The sequence below is a fragment of the Trichechus manatus genome, unplaced genomic scaffold, assembly GCF_000243295.1.
Source record: "Trichechus manatus latirostris isolate Lorelei unplaced genomic scaffold, TriManLat1.0 scaffold00104, whole genome shotgun sequence".
NCBI classification, from domain to species: domain Eukaryota; kingdom Metazoa; phylum Chordata; class Mammalia; order Sirenia; family Trichechidae; genus Trichechus; species Trichechus manatus.
Genome location: NW_004444040.1, coordinates 2230006 through 2248972, shown reverse-complemented (window position 1 = coordinate 2248972; position 18967 = coordinate 2230006). Strand labels below are relative to the sequence as shown.

General features: G+C 54.8%; 1 protein-coding gene across 2 annotated transcripts; it reads right to left on the bottom strand.

Annotated features, from left to right (window-relative positions):
• On the bottom strand, positions 1-15085 carry HSPA12B (heat shock protein family A (Hsp70) member 12B). 2 transcript variants are annotated; one of them, XM_004383026.2, is made up of 12 exons: positions 15043-15085; positions 12432-12529; positions 11083-11207; positions 7983-8169; positions 7466-7570; positions 7027-7143; positions 5028-5202; positions 3970-4056; positions 3431-3535; positions 3058-3316; positions 2470-2573; positions 1-1808 (listed from the first exon to the last, which is right to left on the bottom strand). In XM_004383026.2, the coding sequence occupies exons 1-12, from the start codon at positions 15083-15085 to the stop codon at positions 1153-1155; spliced, it is 2061 nt and encodes a 686-aa protein (XP_004383083.1). In that variant the 3' UTR covers positions 1-1152. The 2 variants fall into 2 exon arrangements, with proteins under 2 accessions (XP_004383083.1, XP_012412929.1); XM_012557475.2 differs by having other exon boundaries at positions 7027-7140.
• Between the last annotated feature and the right edge of the window lie 3882 nt (positions 15086-18967).

Sequence of the window (18967 nt, the reverse complement as noted above, 5' to 3'; positions counted from 1 at the left end):
TGGGATGACCGACAGGGAAACATTACACCCCTTTCTGGTCAGTCCCCAGCCCTGGGTATGGCTGAAAGTTTTCTCCCTTCTCTTTCTGGAACCTAGGTCCCTCCACTACTCCACTATTGGGTTCCCTAGTCATGTGGTACCAGCAGACTGTGGCTTCACCTTGAGCATAAATGCTTTATTGTCACCTTAGGGTTCTCAGGCAGGTGGGGCTGTTGCATGTCACAGTTGGAGGGAGGTACCTAACATTTCACACTTGGGGAAACTGAGGCCCATGGGTAGGCAGGGAATGTCCTAATGCCACACTGAGTTGATGGAAGAGCTGGGACCAGTCCCCTAGTGCTCCTTCTGTCTTCCCTATTCCCACCTGAACTGCCCTTCCATGTTTTGGGTGAGTACAAGTAGGTCATTCACAGGCTGGCCCTTGAAGCCTTACCATATGGGTCATTTGTCCTGAAGGAAAGGCCCCCTTGCGCACACTCCCACATCCCCTCATAATTGTCTTCACCCTAATAATATGTTCTTCCCCCCATTAGGCAGCTACTACCTTTTCTACAATTAACAGTCATACCTGGGTCAGTACCACCCCCAGGAAGGCCCTACTACCCTGTCCCTCTAGTGTCACTTTCCCACCCCACACGTGGTTGCTCTGCGGGGCTTCCAGCCTGGGCTGACTCCATCAGTGAACTCTGGCCCTTCGTGTCCAGGTGAAGAACCCCCTTCCTCCTGCTGCTCTCCCTGCAGCCTGCTGTGCTTGACCTCTCTCCCAACCCTTCCATCCACCCTCAGTTCAGGTCAGGGCTCAGTCTTCTGGTACTTTCTGCTTTCGGGGTCACACGCCCTGGCAGGTCACACTTTCCTGTCGGGCTGGGAGCGCCATCTTGGAAACCACTAAATCTCCTTTACCTGCCCCACATTTTAGCCGGGCTTCAGCCTTCCAGTCAGCGGACCAGGGCCCAACCCCAAAGTAGCGTCTCTGGATGTGTTCCCACCCTCCTGTGACCTCATCTCCCCTGGGCAGAGGGTGGGGAAAGGGGTGCTGACATCAGAACTAGCAGATTTGGCTGCCCCAGCCTGCTCCCCAGACCCCAGGACCAAAGGAGGGCGTCAGACGGGGCCAAGCACAGGGTGGGCGGCGCTGCGCCCTGCGCGCCCTCAGTTAGAAAGAAAGTCAATGGCCGCGCGCACAGAGCGATTGGTGCTGACGTCAACGGCGGTGACCTTAATCTCGGTGTCGCCAAACTGCATGGCGGTGCGGATCTCGCGACGTCCAGGAGACGCGCCGGCAGAGTCCGGGCCGCAGTCGGCGGGCTCGAGATCGAGGCTGAGCGCGCCGCACTTGCGCACTCCCGGATCGGTGATGAAGTGCGCGTCCTCGGCGGCGCAGCAGTACAGGTTGATAAGCACGCGTCGCTGGCCTGGGCGTGCCGGGCAGTAGCTGCGCCGCACCTCCTCGCCCAGGGCCACCGACTGCTCGGCGGCCACGAAGCGCTCAAAGACGTCGGTGCACCAGCGGCGGCCGTCGCGAACCAGCAGCTTGTCGGGCGGGTGGCGCCCGGCCACGAAGCGGTTCAGCACGCCCACGCCATAGGTGAGCGGCGAGCGGCGCACCCGCACGACACCCGGCGACTGCCCAAAGAGCACGGCGCCCTTGAGGATGGTGAGGCCCACATCGTGCGGGACGACAACGCGCAGGCCGCGGGCGCCCAGCGCCGCCTGCACTGCGTGCTGCAGCACTGCTGACTCAGCGAAGCCGCCCACCAGGAATAGCAGTTTCACGCCTTGCACCTCTGGCTGCGCAAGCAGCGCCTCTGCAGGACGGGGGGACCGGGAGGAGAGGGAGGGAAAAGAAGACGAGAGAAAGCGCTGAGGCCCCCACCTCGCGACCACTGACGCCCCCTCTCGCCCTGCACTGGTCCAGCTTCCCGGGGAAGGGGAATGTACCCTTCTGTCAACTAGAAACTAGCCATTTCAACTATGAAACGACAGCCGGGTTCTGGTGGACAAAACGAAGAGAAAACAATGCGAGCTTTCCTTGGGGGCTCCTGGCAATCCTCATGGGCGCTGCCTCCCCAATACACTCCACCCTTTGTCTCCCACCACAATGTGGAGGGCGTGGGCAAGGATATAAATTTCCATGTATGAAACACCTACTACGTGCAAGACATTGTGCTCACTCTCTAGATACTTCAGCTCACTTAATCTTTGTGATAACATTTTGGGGAACCCAATACTACCACCCCATTTTACAGGAGGGAAACTGAGGCGCCAGCGGTTCTTTAAATTGGCAAAACCACACATTATCTCTCCTAGCTCTTCACCGCGAGCAGTGTGTCCCCCAGGTGTTCCAGATGATGCTGGGTCTCATTCCAGTGTATGTGTGTGTAGAGGCTTCCAGGCACTGATGGGAATTACTCCCACATCGGGGTGTGTACGTGGGGGTAGATAGGGGACCCGAGCTCAGGTGCTCACCGATGTGCTGGATGATCCCGCTGACAGTGGGTTGGAAGAGCTCGTTCATGGCCTCGCAGGACATCCGGAGCATCCCCTGTGAGGACCACTTCACGAAGTTCACGCTGTGGGTGGTGAAGGGGGCACAAGCTGGTCCAGTTGCCTGCCCCAGCTTAGGTCGGCGGGCCTAGTCCGGCCTCCAGGCAAATGCGCCTGGGCACTGGCTACACGTTGTGTGTGAGGGGTGATCACCTGGACCTTCATCCTTATCCCCACCCCGCTCTCCCAGAGGCTTTGGCACTAGCTGGCACAGTGCGTGTGGATATGGCGGTGCGTGTGAGCAGAGACGCCGGACCTTTCTAGAGGGGAGGTGCCCATGATCCTCCCTCCTGCCCCAGCTGGGGCTGCGGAATCCTGGGGTGGAGCCTGCCCCACTGGTGTACTCACACCCCTCCCCCTGCCTCCGGAGATGGCAAGATGTGGGGGGGGGGGGAAGAGGGGGATCAAGTGAATCCCACCGCCTACAGGTGCCTATGACCCTCCCTTGCGGGGCGGGTGGGCTGTTGCCCATTGGCAAACCCTGCCCCAGCCTGCGGTCCCCAGGCACACCTGCTCCTGCGCAGGGCCGTCTCCACATTGTGGCCTCGCTGCTTGCGGTAGAAGTCGATGAAGGAGAAGGGCAGGGAGATGTTGAGTGCGCCAGCACGGTGCGGACCCGCTGTGCGTTTACGGGCCTCGAAGGCGATGGTTAAATCCACCCAGGCTGCAGGCCGTTCCCTTTTGAAAGTGTTGATGAAGTCCTCGCCAAAGATGCGGCCCAGCAGCTGCTCAAAGGCCAGGTCCACGCCCACCGCACCATAGGGGCCGCCTGGTGTGGGGCAGGGGACGGAGGGGGCGTCAGCGCCGACCTGGCCGCCAGGGGGCGTTAGCCGGGCCTGGGTGAGGGAGCGTTGGGTATCAAGGGCACTGCCTGGCTACTCACCAGATGCCTTGTAGAGTTCCTTGAGAGTGCCATAAGGCTGCTCCAGCTGGTGCACAGTCAGGTCCACGGTGCCTCCCCCACAATCTGCCACCATGTAGCGGTCTCCTGTGGCGGCAAGCACAGGCACCTACTCGTGGATACTCGCCCCCTCAGTCCGGAGCGCCCTTAAGCCTCACCCGGCATCCAACCCTGCCCAGGCCCCGAAGTCCTGCCTGCGGAGGGGCAGGGGATGGGGGGAAGGCAGAAGGAATTTCAGCTGCTTGAACCTCAGGTCATTGGGAAAGGGGTGCAGGATTGGGGAAAAAACAGCTCCAGGGGCTCTGCAATTCCCTCCGAGTGTCCAGGGAGAATCACCCGGAGGAGTGGAGTTAGGAGTGTGGCCGTGGGTGCAGTGGGGTGCAGGTGACTGTGGGGTTGCTAGATTAGGTACACGGGAGGGAGGAAGCGGCAGGGCTTCGCGAATGTCTCTGCCCCGCCCCATCCGTAGATACGGGTTGCTCCAGGAGCAAGGAACTATCTCCATCCCTCTCTCCACCCACCTGCTTGCAACTCTGCCCACAGCTCTCCGACGCCCGACTCCACCAGGAATGTGCGGCTGTGGCGGGACCTTCGCAGCTGCTCTCGGGCTGTGGGGCGGGAGAGTGAGATGAGAAGGAGGTGCCCCAGCCACCGCATTCAATTCTCGTCCACCCGCTAGGGCCCCCTGTGAGCACCTGGAGCAGCCAGTGCTCCTGAAACCCCTGCCCCACCACTGACTGAGACACAGCAGTGTTGAACCCCAAAGGGTCCACAGAAACCCACTGGGGTAACCTCAGGCACTGTAACCACCAGCCGGGCGGGGGGAGTATTTCTGACCACAGCCTTCCCCTAACCTTCAGGACTCAGGTCAGGGCAAAATCAGGGTTAGGAGGGTTTGGAGGAGCTCAGTTGGGGAGCGGGACACAGGCCCTGGAAGGTCCCAGGGGAGCTCCCTGTCACAGGAGATGGTTATCTGGGAAGGTGGCTAAGGTTGACCACAGCTGTCCTTGGCCTCAGCACCTGGACCTGAAGGCTGGAACCGGGGCTAATGTATGTGTGTGAGGGGGGAGGTGACAAAGCGGCGCAGATGGTGCCATGGCTATTTGAGGAAATGAACTGAGAAGGGTTCCTGAAGACCTGTCCCTTCAGCTCAGAGTGGGTGCTTTGTCCATACCAGAGCATGTTCCCTCAGGGCAGACTCTGTCTCCCTCATAGCCTCAGACTGCGCTCCCTCTGGGCTAAGTCCTACCCCCTCAGATCGTGCTCCCCAAGAGCAAGGTGAAACCTCTTCTCAGACTGGGCTCCCGCATGTCAGGGCTGTCTTCCCCCCAAGACTGGGCTTCCTCAGGGATGTGTCTCTTCCTCAGACTGGGTTCCCCTGGGCAGGGCTTTGTCTCCCCCACTCAGACTAGACTCCCTCAGGGGTGTTTCTAACCCCTCAGATTGGGCTCCCCCAGGATGGGGGCCTCACCCCTTCATGGTGGACATGGCTGTGCCTCCAGCCTCAGCGATCCTCTGACCCTCCAAAGGTGACCACCTCCAAGCCCAGCACTGGACAGTGCCCCAGGGGAGAGCTCACCCTGCCGGAAGCTGGAGTCGATGGAGCGGCGCTCCCCCAGGCGCCCACCGCCGGGGGCCCAGCTGCTCAGGTCCACAAGCTGGTGCAGACGCAGCTTTCGACAGTAGACAGAGGCAGCCTCGGGCTCCAGTGCGATGAGTAGCTGCTCTGCATTCTCTCGGGACACCAGGCCGGCCTGGGGATGGGTGGCGGGCAGGGCTGGGCAGCGCCATGGGCTGTCACCTCTAAGATGGCACCCCAGGGTGGGGGTCCAGGGCCTGTGTGGCTCCCACCCTCTCCACACCCTACCTCATCCAGGCTAGGCCTCCCAGGCCCCCTATGCTGCGTACATTTAGCGTTGCCTCACACCCACCCTGTGACCATGCTGTGGCCTAGGAAGCCTCAGGATAGTCCCCAGGAGAGACCCCAGAGTGTGGACTAGAACGCCTGGATCTGCCACTCTGAGTTGCCAAGGAGGCAGGGCTGCAGCAGGGTCCCCTTTATTGGTGCAAGGCTGGTCAGGGTGGGGGGTATAATCTCAATCAGAGATGTGGGGGGCCCCCTTTGGCTTACAAAACCCTCTTCCTCCACCAGGCTGGTGTTGGACAGTGGCCACAGGCCTTCCCTCTCCCAGGAGAACTCTAGGAAGTCTGGTGTAGAAGGAAGAAAACTCTAATGGTGGAAATCCACAAACCAAGACAGGCCAGGTTGAGGGAGAAGACTACTTGGAATCTGGGGTGTGGAGATCCCCAGGGGAAGTACTTTTATGGTTTTGTGGGATTCCCCAGATTCTGACCAGGTGGGGGATGGGTGTGGGTGGGTATCAAAACTTCCTGCTCAGGACCAGCCCTTCCTGAGCAGGCAGCAGGGAACAGTGTGGGAGGAAGCAGGGTGGGTAGACAGGCAGGGAGGCAGTGGGGTGGGGGGTGTTTGTTCTGGCTAGGGGCAATCTTGCTTTCATCCGGGTCCCCGTGGGTTCTGAGTTAGCTCCTTCCAGTGACAAGGACAGGTACGTGCCGACCTGGTTTATGGGACATGCCTGGCCCACAGGTGTGTGGGGGGGCTGTTGGGGGTCCTGGTATCCTCCAGGGGGCGTCCATAGGCAGGCCTGAGCTCTCTTTTGGAGGTCCTAGGGTCTGTCTCCCAAGGCCACAGGGGCAGGACCAAGCAATGAGTCTTGCTCTGGGAGGCCGTGTCCCTCCTCTGGCCTGGGGTGGGGAGAGCCTGGGCCACCCACTCCCCCCAACCCACAGACTTTTGGGCATTTCTTGTGGTAGGAAGACCAGCAAATGCTGGCCAGAATCACCTCCCTTCATAGTTTCACAGCCCTGTTTCCCCAGCTCAAGAACCTACAATGAAGGGGTTCCCTGAAAATACTGGTGCTGGCTGAAGGAGATGTTCTTGGTGCCCTGCCCAGCTACTGTGAGTGTTGGTTGCTATCAGCACGCAGCTGTCCCCTTCTCTGCCCTCAGCTGAATGGGAACCACCTCACTAGGAGAGGTTTCCCTCCCTCTTCTCCAGCAACCAATGACAGATTGATACGGACCACAAAAAGCCAGCCCTCTTGCCCTACCATGGCCAATGCTATGGTACAATTCTTGCTCCAGAGCTCCCCATGGGATCAGACTGAGGTTAGATTCCAGATGAGACCACATCCTTCCTTCTGGTTCATGGTCCTGTCCTGCTTCCCTCCCTCCTCTTTCTCCTGAGAGCACTTCTTCAATAGACCACACGCACAAGAATCCCAATCTACTGCTGAAAGCTGCTTTGCTTCTAGGGAACCTTATTTATGACACTAGTTAAGCTGCGCTGTGCTGTTCCCCATGCTAATCTGCGCTCTGGTCCTGCAGGTCCACTCCCTGTCCTGGTGGCAACAACTCCCAAAATTCCCAGCAGGGGGAGTCTGGAGATCTTTACACAGTGACTCTATGGTCCTAAAGGTGGCAGAGGGGGTGGGGGGTATGGGTCATCTCTAGGGCTCTCCTGAGCAATGCTCTCTGCTCTGCCTGCATGTCCTCACCAGGTAGGCAGCCTCCCGCATGAACTGCTTGGCTGGCTGCTTCCAGATGGCGGGCACCGTCAACACCCAGCGCACAGTGTCCTTCTCTGGCATCGATGGGCACTGCTCCCTCAGCTCCTGGAGGAGGAGGAAGGAGTGAGGGGGGCGAATGGCTGGGGTAGAGGGAGCGGATCAGTCCTGTTTGGGAGCTGGAGGAACTAATCCAACTTCAGGAAGGACTCAGAATCGCTACCCTCTCCCCCCACACACACCTGTATGGCCTGTTGCGGGCTCTACAGACTGAAAGGCAGAGAACTGGAGAAAAACGGTCTCTGGCGGTGGATACCAGTGGGGTGGACAGGGTGGGATGAGGGCAGCAGTGGGTGTGGGGAAAGGAAGGGAGTAGAGGGGGCTGGGGAGTGTCCCACCCCAGGCCAGCAGGTGTGGAGGCGCAACGCACCTGAAGGGCGTGCTCCTTGAAGAATCGCAGGGCATGGGCGAACACCTCCAGGGCGGGCATTTTCTTTCCATTTACAGCCTCTAGCTGAGTCTTCAAAGTGAGATCCTGGCAGGAATACAGGGTGGCTCTGCAGGGGGGGAGTCTTAGCTCTGCCCCCATTTCCTAAAGATCTTTCTCTTAAAATCACCCTATTTCCTAGTGCTTTCCTGCTTTTTAGGACCAACTCCCACTCTGGTCTCAATTTCACATAAACTCAGTTCCCACCTCAAGTCCCTTCTTAGTCCCGCCTCTCCTCTAACGCTATCGTCACGTCTTAGCTCCGCCCTCGCTCCTTCTCACGTCTGAGTCCCGCCCACACTCTATTCTTCTTCTTTTAGCCCCGCCCCCCCGCTGCTACGCCTTCCGCAGATCCCTTCACACCTTTTAGTTTTGCTCCACCCTCCACTGGCCCCGCTCTTTCCCCTCGTGGCCCCGCCTCCCTGGCTGGAGCCCTGCCACGAACCGGAAAGTAACTCACAGTGGCGCTGTGGATCTTCATCTTGAACTTTTCGAAGTAGAGCCAGTCCCGAGCCTCCTCGGGGTCCAGATCGTGGTAGTAGTCGCGGGCTGTGTAGCCAAAGCTGTGAAAGGCGCCCTCCGGGGTCAGCAGCAGGGAGGTCGGGGTCTTTTGGTGGGCTACGCCTGGGTCTCCGCCCTCCCATTTCCTGCGGAGGTTTAGGGCGGTAGATCAGCGGAATTGGCCGCAACCCTCCCTTCAGGAGGTAGGAGGGGGGCTAGCTTTGGGGCCAGCTGTGTGATCTTGGGCAGGTTACTTAGCCTCCCTGAGCTTCAATCTTCCCATCTGTAAAATGGGAATAATAATGGTACCTACCTCTGAGGGTTCTTGTGAAGAGCAAATATAGGAACACGGTGTCTGGCACCCACTTATATCCCCATAAATGATGCCCATGGGATCCTCCCCATCCATGGGGCCACAGGTCCCACCTGATATCCTCAGCTTCTGCCCTGTCCCATGAAGTGCATCAACTGGCGTCGCCTGTCTGCACCCTCAGCAGCAGCAGCAGCAAACCATCATCCGCCTTCCCCAGTCCAGCCGCCTCATGTGCCTCTCTGGGGACCCTAGCGGGAGCGTTCTCCTTGCCAGCAGGTTTGCCGCCTCCAGGCGGTTTTCCACAGCCCAGCTCCTTCTAGGCCTTTCAGGACCATTCCCATCCACACACCTCTGGCAGGCCCCGAAAACCTAAATGAGATTCCAAACCTCCCTGTCTGCAGGCGCCATCCAGGTCTCTACCCAGAACTCCCTGCCTAGTTTGTTAGCCTGGCAAGTCCTTCCTCCCTTTCCTCCTCCTCTTCTGATGCCTGACCTCTCCAGGCCAAGCTCGAGGTCCAATCTCACTGCAGCAGCCTTTTGATGAAAGAGCAGGGAATACAGGCAGAGGAAACAGCATGTGTGAAAGAGCTGGGGGAACTATCTGTAAGCTGGCTCAACAGGCAGCAGAAAAAAACACAGGGATGATAAGGTCAGGTAAGGAAGAGCATTGGATGCCATAGCAGAAGTCTATCTTGGTGTATTTTAAGTAGGGGAATGATCGGATGCCTTTAGAAAGGTTACTGGTCCCCATGTAGCAAGATTAGAGGCAAAGGAGGATGGAGAAGGTAAACTGGGGCAGGGCGGGGGAGGATGCTGCAACTGTTTAGATGAGAGAAAGGGTGGGGACTGAACTAAGGCAGGGGTGGTGGCCATGGAGAGAAGTGGTTGGGTATTCCTTGGCCCCAGCACAGGGCTGAGTACTAAGTAGTGCTCAGCCACCTATGCTGAAAAGTGTGTGCCGGCTAGGATGCCCTGCAGCTCCTAGAGGACTGTAAGTGCCCAGAGCCTTTGTGGCCACCTGTGGATGTGGAGCGAGTAAAGAAAAAGGAAGGGAAGCCTAGGCTCATGCAGCTCAAGTCATCCATCTCTCCATCTATCCTTCCATCCAGTCTCTCAGGCCCTTGGAAAATTTGCCTATAACCCCCATCTTGGTCTGGGTTGGAAGATCTGGGGTCTTCTGCTATAGCTCTACCCACTGGCTGCAGCCCCACCTAAGACACATTCAAAGGGTCAGGCCTCCTAGGGCAGTGTTCAAACAAAGCCCAGCAACATCAGAATGGATTTTTTAAACATCTCTTTCATGAAAACTATGGGTGACTTGTCAACTCGGTTAATCCGTGGACCTTCATTTCCTTGCTTTTCATTTGAGATATTTTTTTAAAATAATGTGTTTTCAGTGAAAGTTTACACAGCAAATTAGGTTCCCATTTGACAATTTCTACATAAATTGTTCAGTGATATTAATTACATTTTTCACAATCTGTCAACATTTTCTTTAATTGCGTTCTGGTTGTTCCATTTCCAGTACTCTGGTTTCCCTGTCCCCTTATGTTCTCATCTTTGCTTTAGAGTGATTATTGACCTTTTGGTCTCATATAGATGGTTTTTTACTGGAACACCGTACTCATGTGTAATATCCTTTATTTTGTGTGCCAATCTATTATTTCACTAACAGGTGACTTCAGGGGATAGTTTCGGTTCAAGGTTTAAAGAGTATCTCAGGGTGATAGTCTCAGAGAGTCCTCTAGTCTCAACTGGTCCAGTAAGTCTGGACTTTTTAAGAATTTGAGTTCTGTTCCACATTTTTCTCCCATTCTATCAGGGTCCATCTGTTGTGGCCTTGATCAGAATGGTGGGTAGTGTTAGCCAGGCACAATCTAGGGTCGATGAGGCTGTGACTTGTGTAGGCCATTAGCCCTGTAGACTAGTTTCTTCTCTGAGACTTTGGTTTCCTTCTTTCTCTTTTGCTCTGGATGAGTAGAGACCAATAGTTGTATCTTAGATGGCTGTTCGCAAGCTTTTAAGACCCCAGATAGTACTCACCTCACTAGGATGCAGAACATGAACTTTGTGGTGCCAATTGACTGAGTTCTCCCATGAGACTAAGGTCCTAAGCCTTCAAACCTAGAAAAACATTCTCGAAAGGTGTTTGGGTTTGTCTGAGATGTCGTTTGAGATGTTGACCCAAGGATCCACCTCTAGGAGTCTATCCTACAGAAATCTTAGCACAAATTTTCAAAGAAGGATATTCACTGCAGCACTTTTTGTAATCGTAAAAAATGAAAGGGAAAAAAACCCCTAAAACTATCGGTAGGGGACTGGCTAAATTTTGACACATCTGTACTATGGAATACTATGCAGCTGATAAAGAAAGTGGTAGCTCTGTATGTACTGACACGAAACAGCTACAAAATACTGTTGAAAGTTTAAAATAAAGCAAATTGTATGCTATCCCACTTTCATTAAAAAAAAAAGTATATGCATATATGTGTGTGTGTGTTTGTATAAGCCCAGAAAAAGATTTGTGTATTGTACTGTATGTTTACTATATCTCGGTAATGTTTAAAATTAAAAACAAAGCCTGACATTTCCTGCAGAGGGTAGGGAGCTGCTCCAAACGAGTCAAGGATCCCCGGGCTTGGAGTGCAAGGGGCTCTAAGGAGACCTCATGTCTACTCAGTGACAGTATTTCTGGGCCAGGCCCACCCTGCCCCCCTCCCCAATTTGCCAGCCCAGCCACCCTCACCTCATCATGTGGATGGCCTCAGGGTCACTGGCAAAACTGAAGGCATAGCCACTGGATGTGGTGCCAAAGTCGATGGCCACCACCACAGAGAAGAGGGCCTGCTGTGGGGCTCGGGCATCGGGCTTCTGCAAGGGCAGGATCTGGAGTCAGCAAGCAGCCAGCAGGGCTGGGCTGACTGCCCTTGGCAGCCCCTCCTCTCTGCCGACTGGGCCCAGCCCAGCCCTGGCCCACCCCCACCTGCCTGGGCCCCCTCCCCTCCCCGGCTCCAGGCTGAGCCCTGGAAACGCCAAATGCTCAGATAGCCCCAAGGGCTCTCAGATAGCCCTGTGTAGTTTTTGGCTCACGCTCCTGCTTTCCTGCCTCCACTTCTCTGCTCACTCTCCCATCTAGCTCCTGCCTGGACTGCCTTCATACCACCCCCCTCTCCCACCATCTTCCTGCCTGCCACCAGCCTGGGCCCAGCTGGGAGCAATTTTCCTCCTCTGGGCAGCTTTATAGCTCATGGGCCTGTGTAGATTTCACCCCCTTGCTGTTGTGGCCACAGTGACACAAACCAGACTCTGGACAATTTTGTGGTAGAGAGGAGATGCCCGTGCCCATGCCTAGAGTAGCCCCTGCCTTCTCCCAGGCCAGGCTTGGGCTCCCTGAGAACAGACAGTCCCCAAGCTGGATCACCAGGGTGATGCTATCCAGGATGGGGTGACTCAGAGCTTGAGCGAGTTGCATCCTGGATACCTCTAGCAAGTAGTTTCCAAACTATTTTTTATCAATATTGTCTCCCCTCTCCCTGGGATTAAGATGGGGTGTGACTGACGGGGGAAACCCTGGTGGCGTAGTGGTTAAGAGCTACGTCTGCTAACCAAAAGGTCAGCAGTTTGAATGCACCAGGAACTCCTTGGAAACTCTATGGGGCAGTTCTACTCTGTCCTATACGGTCGCTATAAGTCAGAATCGACTCGATGGCAATGGGTTTGGGTTTTTTGGATGGTTGATGGGGGTGGGGTGGGGGGTATTCTGGGAGTCCTACTGCTCTGGGGATCTAGAAACATCTCATGCTCAGAGGTACACCTGCCCCAGCCAGGCAGGCTGCAATGGCCCCGGGTGTCATCTGGGCTCACCTTCTCAGTAGAATTGTTACTCCTACAGTCTAAGGCCACCCCTGCTGGAGGGACCATGGCTGGAATGTTCAGAGACAGAAGGCATGGTGCCCCCCCCCAGCCCCTCCTCCTTCCCCGCCCAGGTCTTGCCAGGGCTCTGCCAGGCACCAGGCCTTGCTCTCTGGAGGCACAGCCCCCTTCTAGCCGCACCCTGCCCCCGGCCACCCACCACCCAATCCCTTGAAGGCTTACTGGAGACTGTGATGGTGTGAGGGGGGCAATGCCGCAGGTATCCTGGGTCCTTGGGGAGCCAGGCGGGCTGGGCACTGGAGACCGTTCTGGGCTGGAGCCTAAAGAGAAGAAAGGGCAGGTCACCCTAGTGCCATCAGGGCAGGGGGCTGGTGGCCCTGATCCAGCCCTGACACTGGGAAGTTCTCCATCAGTCCCTGCTAGGCCAAGGCAAGGGGTGCCCTGCTGAGGGAGGGACTAAAGGGGGAGGGTAGGACATGATGGGGGACAGGGGTAGGACCCTAGACCCAGGCTTGAGTGTTGGCCCCATAAAGGTGCTGACAACCCTGCTGGGCAAAGTTTTTTGTGGGGGAGGAATTAGAGGCTTTGCCAGGGAAGTGCCTGGTTGGCTGTGGGTTTCATAAATGGGGTTGGGGCCTATTATCAGTTAGAGACAGCCCATCTCTGGCGGGTGACCCAAGCTCCACCTGGGGGCCTCAATGTCTCCTAGCACCCCTCAGACACATAGGGTAGGGGAGAGAGAGACAGAGAAGCACTGTGATGGGGGAGACTGAGTTCAGAGATGGAAGGGCAGGAGAGATGGGGCAGGTGATCCCCTGGGGGTGGGGGTGGTGGAGGGTGGAGAAGCCAGAAAAGGTGGCAGAACTACAGACCCAACTGGGTCGGGGGTGGGACTGTTGGGGCAGAGATGGGGCTACTCCCTTCTCCACTAAAGTCTGGCCACATGGTTCTAATCAGGACTTGAGGGAGCCACCCCCTTCCCGCCTCCTTGCAAAGGCCACAGACAAGTCCAGCTGGCTGCTTGGGGAGGATGAAGAGGGGGAGGGCAGCACCTCTCCTTCCCCAGCCCTGAGCTGGGGGTTGTCCACAAAGCTAGGAAGTCTGATGCCCCTGCCCCCACAAACACTCCCCTCGAGCCAGGGATGGATTACCCAATAAGCAAGGTACACAGGGGCTTACTTGTGCGTACTTACTAATCCATAATGAACGATTTCACCTGTTTTTCACCACATCGCCCCCATGTGAAATTGTTCACTACAGATTAGTAAGTAAACACAAGTAAGCCTGTGCGTACCTTGCTTAATGTAAGCTGGTACATACCTTGCTTACTAGTTAATCTGCCCCTGCCTCCAGCCAGCATTTGGCTCAGCCTCCTGCCCCACTGAGACCCTCTCGCAGGCCCAGGACTGGGTTGAACCTTTTGTGGGAGGGACATCGAGCAGCCTCTGGAAGGCAGCCTCAGGCCTGGCTTGGAGGACCCGGTGGGTCAAGAGGCCGGAGGCTGGCTGGACGTCTCCCAGATGTGGGCTGGCGGCCAGTCACCATCCCATTGGGCTTTGCTACAGCCCATGCGAGGTGCTCTGGCGCTGTGCAGAGGTCTGTGGAGGGGCCTCAGAGGCTGTCCAGGGAGGCTGAGTACGGTCTGGCATGACGGTCTGTGGACAAATCAAGCAGGCTGTCTGGCTCCAGGCTAAGCCGGGGCCTGTGCTCTCTCAGCCGCAGCCCTGCTTTGTGGTCCTAGACAGGTCCCAGCCCTCACTGGCCTTGGGGTGCCCTGGGGACATATGTCAGGGGCCAGGCACAAGGGGGACTCTGGGAAGTGCCTGGACAGGGCTGGAGTCTGTCTTGAAGTGCCAGAGGGGCAGGGGCATGGTGGTCACATTCCAAGGGCACCCCTTCCTCAGGCAGCCTCACAGGCTCGGGCCCTGCCACCAGCTCCAGCTTGAGGGGCCAAGTTGCTGTGGTTTGAGCCTGGGAAAGCAGGCAGGAAGGAAAGGCCCAGCCCACCAGGTCTTTGTGAGTGGACTTCCTGAGGAGTGTCTCTCCTGCCTCCCACTCCTGCAGAGAATCCAGAGCCTGCTCCCAGACCAGGCACAGGCAGACGTGCATGCACTCACACAGAATTCTTTGCACACAGACCCACCTGCGGATATACACACTCTCACACAAGGCTCTGTGCACAGAGACCTACCTGCAGGCAGATAGACAAACAGATGCACACACACATATACACATACTCACACAAGGTCCTCTACACACAGACCCTGCACAAAACACACCTCCACACACACACACAGTCCTGTGCATGCAAATCCTCTCTGCACACACACGTACACACACACTTACATACAGGGAGTTTTGTGAACACAGACCCACCCTGAGCACGTACACACACACATACATTCACATACCCAGTCCTGTGCACGTACACTCTCCCTGCACACACACATGCATGTACACACACACACACGGGGGTCCTGTGAACACAAACCTGCCCTGTGCATATATACACGTATACCCACACTCACATACACAGTCCTGTGCACACAGACTGCAGACACACCCACTCATACCCACGCAGGGGGTAACACAGACCTGCCCTGCGCAAACACACATACACAAACACAGACCTGCCTTGAGCACGTACACCCACATACACACATTCACATACCCAGTCCTGTGCACACAGAACCTCCCTGCATGCACACACTCACAGAATGACTCTCAGGACCCCTGATGGGAGAGGCCCATGGGACAGACTGGTGGTTGGGTTTCAGTGCCAGGCGGGTGAGTGGGGTGGTGGGTGGGCAGAGCGGTAGGGGGAGGTTCTTACCAATACACAGCCCCTGCAGGCCCGTCTCTGGGACAGCCAGCATCCTTGCAGGCCCCTGTGGCTGTGAACAGGAACCGACAAACAGACGGTATTTATTTGTTCCTTTGTACCCTCACTGAATGTTTATTTACGTTCGGCTGGAGTCCTTAGAAGCAAATCCCAGATACCATGTTGCTTTACCTATAAATTCTTCAATAGGATCTCCAACAGATAAAGACTTAAAAAAAAAAAAAAAAAATTACCACAACAGCACTATCATGTCTAACAAAATTAACACTAACTCCATCGTGTCACTGAATGCTCGGCCCCCTCAGAGAGACACAGCCTGGCAGGGGAGGCCAGTTGTAACCAGATAACCACAAGAGTGAATTTAAGATCACAAACGATATTGAGGGTCATGGAGGGGAAGGGCATAGTGGGATGCAAGTGGGGCAGAGGAGAGCCTGGCCCGAGGTATGGCTGCAGGAAAGTGCGGGCTGGGCACAACCCTGCAGGCAGGCCCTTGGGAGCCTACTTTAGATTTGGTTTTATAGGAAGGGTCATAGAAAATCTTGAAAGGGTTTAAGTGGCAGAATGGTGATGAGGGCATGACTAAATGTGCACTGGGAGAGGACTGCAGGGGAGCAATATGGAAACAGGGGCCCCAGTCAGGCCACTGCAATCATCAATGCGTAATGAACGAAACACTGCCCGGTCCTGGGCTGATTTTTGGAAATAGATCACCGGGCCTTTCTTCTTAGTTTGCCTCAGTCTGGAAGCTCTGCTGAAACTTGTTCAGCATCGTAGCAACACCCAGGCTTCCACTGACAGAAGGGTGGTAGCTGTACATGAGGTGCACTGGGCAGAAATCCAACCTGAGTCTGCTGCATGGAAGGTGAGAATTCTACCACTGAACCACCATTGCCTCAGAGTCATCTAAGAGATAGTCAGAAGTTAACATCAACAGGGCTGATGAAAGATGGCTGGATTTGGTATGGGGGGTGTCATGGATTGAATTGTGTCCCCCCAGAATATGTGTCAACTTGGCTAGGCCATGATTCCCAGTATTGTGTGATTATCCACCACTTTGGCATCTGATGTGATTATCCTATGTATTGTGGATCCTACCTCTATGATGTTAATGAGGCAGGATTAGAGGCAGTTACGTTAATGAGGCAGGACTCAATCTACAAGATTAGGTTGTGTTTTAAGCCAATCTCTTTCGAGATATAAAAGAGAGAAGCAAGCAGAGAGACAGGGGGACCTCACACCACTAAAAAACAAGAGCCAGGAGAATAGTGCATCCTTTGGATCCAGGGCCCCTGCACTGGGACGCTCCTTGACCCGGGAAGATTGATGACAAGGACCTTCCTCCAACACAGACAGAGAAAGAAAGCCTTCCCCAGAAGCTGGCACCCTGAATTTGGACTTCTAGCCTCCTAGACTGTGAGAGAATAAATTCCTCTTTGTTAAAGCCATCCACTTGTGGTATTTCTGTTATAGCAGCACTAGATGACTAAGACGGGGGTTAGGAAGAAGAAGTTGTCAAAGGTGACATTGTCTAGCTCAAGCTACAAGGTGGATGGTGAGATGGAGAAGGGGCAGGTTGGCAGGAGAAAGGGGCAGAGTTTTGGGTGTGGCTTTGACAGTGCAAAGAGAACATACCAAGTAGCCAGATGACATATGATCTGGAGGTCATGGGAAAATCCAAGCTGGAGATGTGTATTTGGGAGTTACTGTCATGGGAGGCTGGGGAGAGAGAAAAGTGGGGGAAGGGAGGTGAGCAGAACCTATGCATAAAGGCTGAATAAAGGAAGATGGACTGGCCAATGAGATTAAGATGACTCCTGAGGCTTCATGAAGGTCAAGATAAGAGAATGGTGTGAAGTTATGTGTCTTTCTGACAGGTCAAGTTAGATAAGACTGGAGGCACCTGTTGTTTTAGTGGCCCAAGGTAGGCACTTCTGTGGAATGGAGGAGATGGGGTGGCAGGTGGGTGAGGAGTGAGCAGGAGGTGAGAGAATGGAGCTAGCACTTCTGAGAAACTTGGCTGAGATCAGGAGCAGATGTAAGGGCAGTAGATGGCGGGGAGTAAAGCTTGAGGGAAGTGAGGAAGGGTTTGTATTTTATTTTCTAAGACAGCAAGAACTTGAACTTGTGTCTGGGAAGTTCTGAGAACCAGGCTATAGGCAGCATCCCCTAAGCCGTCAACAGCTTTGTTATCAAAGTGTGGTCTCAGGATCGGCAGCATCAGTATCATCTGGGAGCTTGTTAGAAATGCTGCATCCCTGACCTGAATCAGAATTTGCATATTAACAAGATCCCTGAGTGATTCAGGTGTATAGATTAAAATTTGGAAGTGCTGCTCAACTGTATACATTGGGCTGATCTTCAGATCGCTGATGTTATTGATCTCAGCTGTGGGACTGGCTGCCCCCCTGAGCAGAGGTGTGGGCTGCCCACTCCCTCTCTGTAGCCAGTGGCCTGATCAGGGAATTTTGCAAACAGAACATAGACAGAGACAAATCTGGGCACAGTTCACACAAAACCAACCCCATGGTGAACAGACACCCAGACTCCCATACACTCTTGTATGTCCAGGATGCCCCTGCATGATCAGCACCATGGAAATTTCCAGACACATGCAGTCCTGTTGTCATTGGAGATACACAGTTGGATACCCAGAAATAAGAATCCTGGGTAAGATGGAGCCTCATTATGGCAACTCATATAGCAGTTGGATGATGCTGAGAAAAGGGAAAGCCAATAGAGGTGGTAGGGATGGACCTCGGGAGCCAGGGACAGGAACCCAAAGGCTTATGAGAGCCAATTCTGTGCATTTCTTCCCAATTCTGCACTCAGTGACATCACATTGTTAGCTTGAAATTTCGCGTGGTGGGAGTATTTACACCATGGAAATTGGCAAACACTACAAATCAGGCTGTTTTCCCTTCCGAGGTGTTGATTGCAAAACATTTACCAGCATAGCACTGGATTGAGGCCACCAGGGAGAAGCTGGCAGCCCTATTTGTATGTTGTTTCAATTATTTAGCACTTATTGAGAATTTGTTTGTGCCAGGCTCTGTGCTAAGTGATGGGGGAAATACTTTGTTGAATGAATGAGTGGGTTTTCTGGACCAAGGCTATTGTACCTGGATGAGAAACAGTCTACAAGTGTGAGAAAAAAAGACTTTGGAGTTGTCACTCTGAGCTGGATTCCATGTCGAAACCGTGTGCCATATCTGGGCATGTGACCACTGAATGCCCCTACATTGGGGCCTCAGAGATGGCAAAGGCCTGTTATGGCATCTGGCTTGAGTGCATCATGTCATCACTGTGTGCCTCAGTGCCCTTTCCTTTAAAATGGATCACATGGGGGCTTATGCGGACCAACCAGCCCCGGTATGGAAGATGGTTGATAAAGACAGGGAGTTGGACAGACGTGAGCAGCGTTCTTTCTCTTCACGCTATGAATCTTGAATCGTTTCTTGTTGGAAGTTTTTGGTCTTATTGAGCCTTTCATTCTAGTTATCCTGAGCTCTTTAGGGAGGGAGGTAGGACCTGAATCAGTTTGTGTTAAAGAAGAAGGATCTTGCTAATTCCTTGAGAGGAGGAGGTAGAAGGGGGTGGGAGTCACACAAACATGCACACGTGCCCAACATGTCTTCGGGTCGCCCCCCACCAACGCACACACACCCACAGATGTTCAAGGAGAATGCTGACCATGAGGCTCAGGATAACGTCAGCCCCCAAAAGCTAGGTCTGGGCAGAGTCCAGGGGTTTACTTAATTCACCGCTGGTGATGCTTATGGGTTTGAGAGAACTGGGTGAGAAAGTCTGATTTACACAAAAAGTAACTCAGTTTCCTGGCGACAAGCACATGCCAAACGCTGACCTCAGCTTGACCCACATCCTTCCCATAGCAGACCTCCCTAATCCTGCCCAT

Coding starts and splice junctions, on each gene's coding strand:
- HSPA12B (XM_004383026.2), bottom strand. CDS start 15,085: ATGCTGGCTGTCCCAGAGACGGGCCTGCAGGGGCTGTGTATTG. Junction 5,203..7,026: donor TGCGGGAGGCTGCCTACCTG/GTGAGGACATGC, acceptor ACCCATCCCCAG/GCCGGCCTGGTGTCCCGAGA. Junction 4,057..5,027: donor CGACTCCAGCTTCCGGCAGG/GTGAGCTCTCCC, acceptor CCCGCCCCACAG/CCCGAGAGCAGCTGCGAAGG.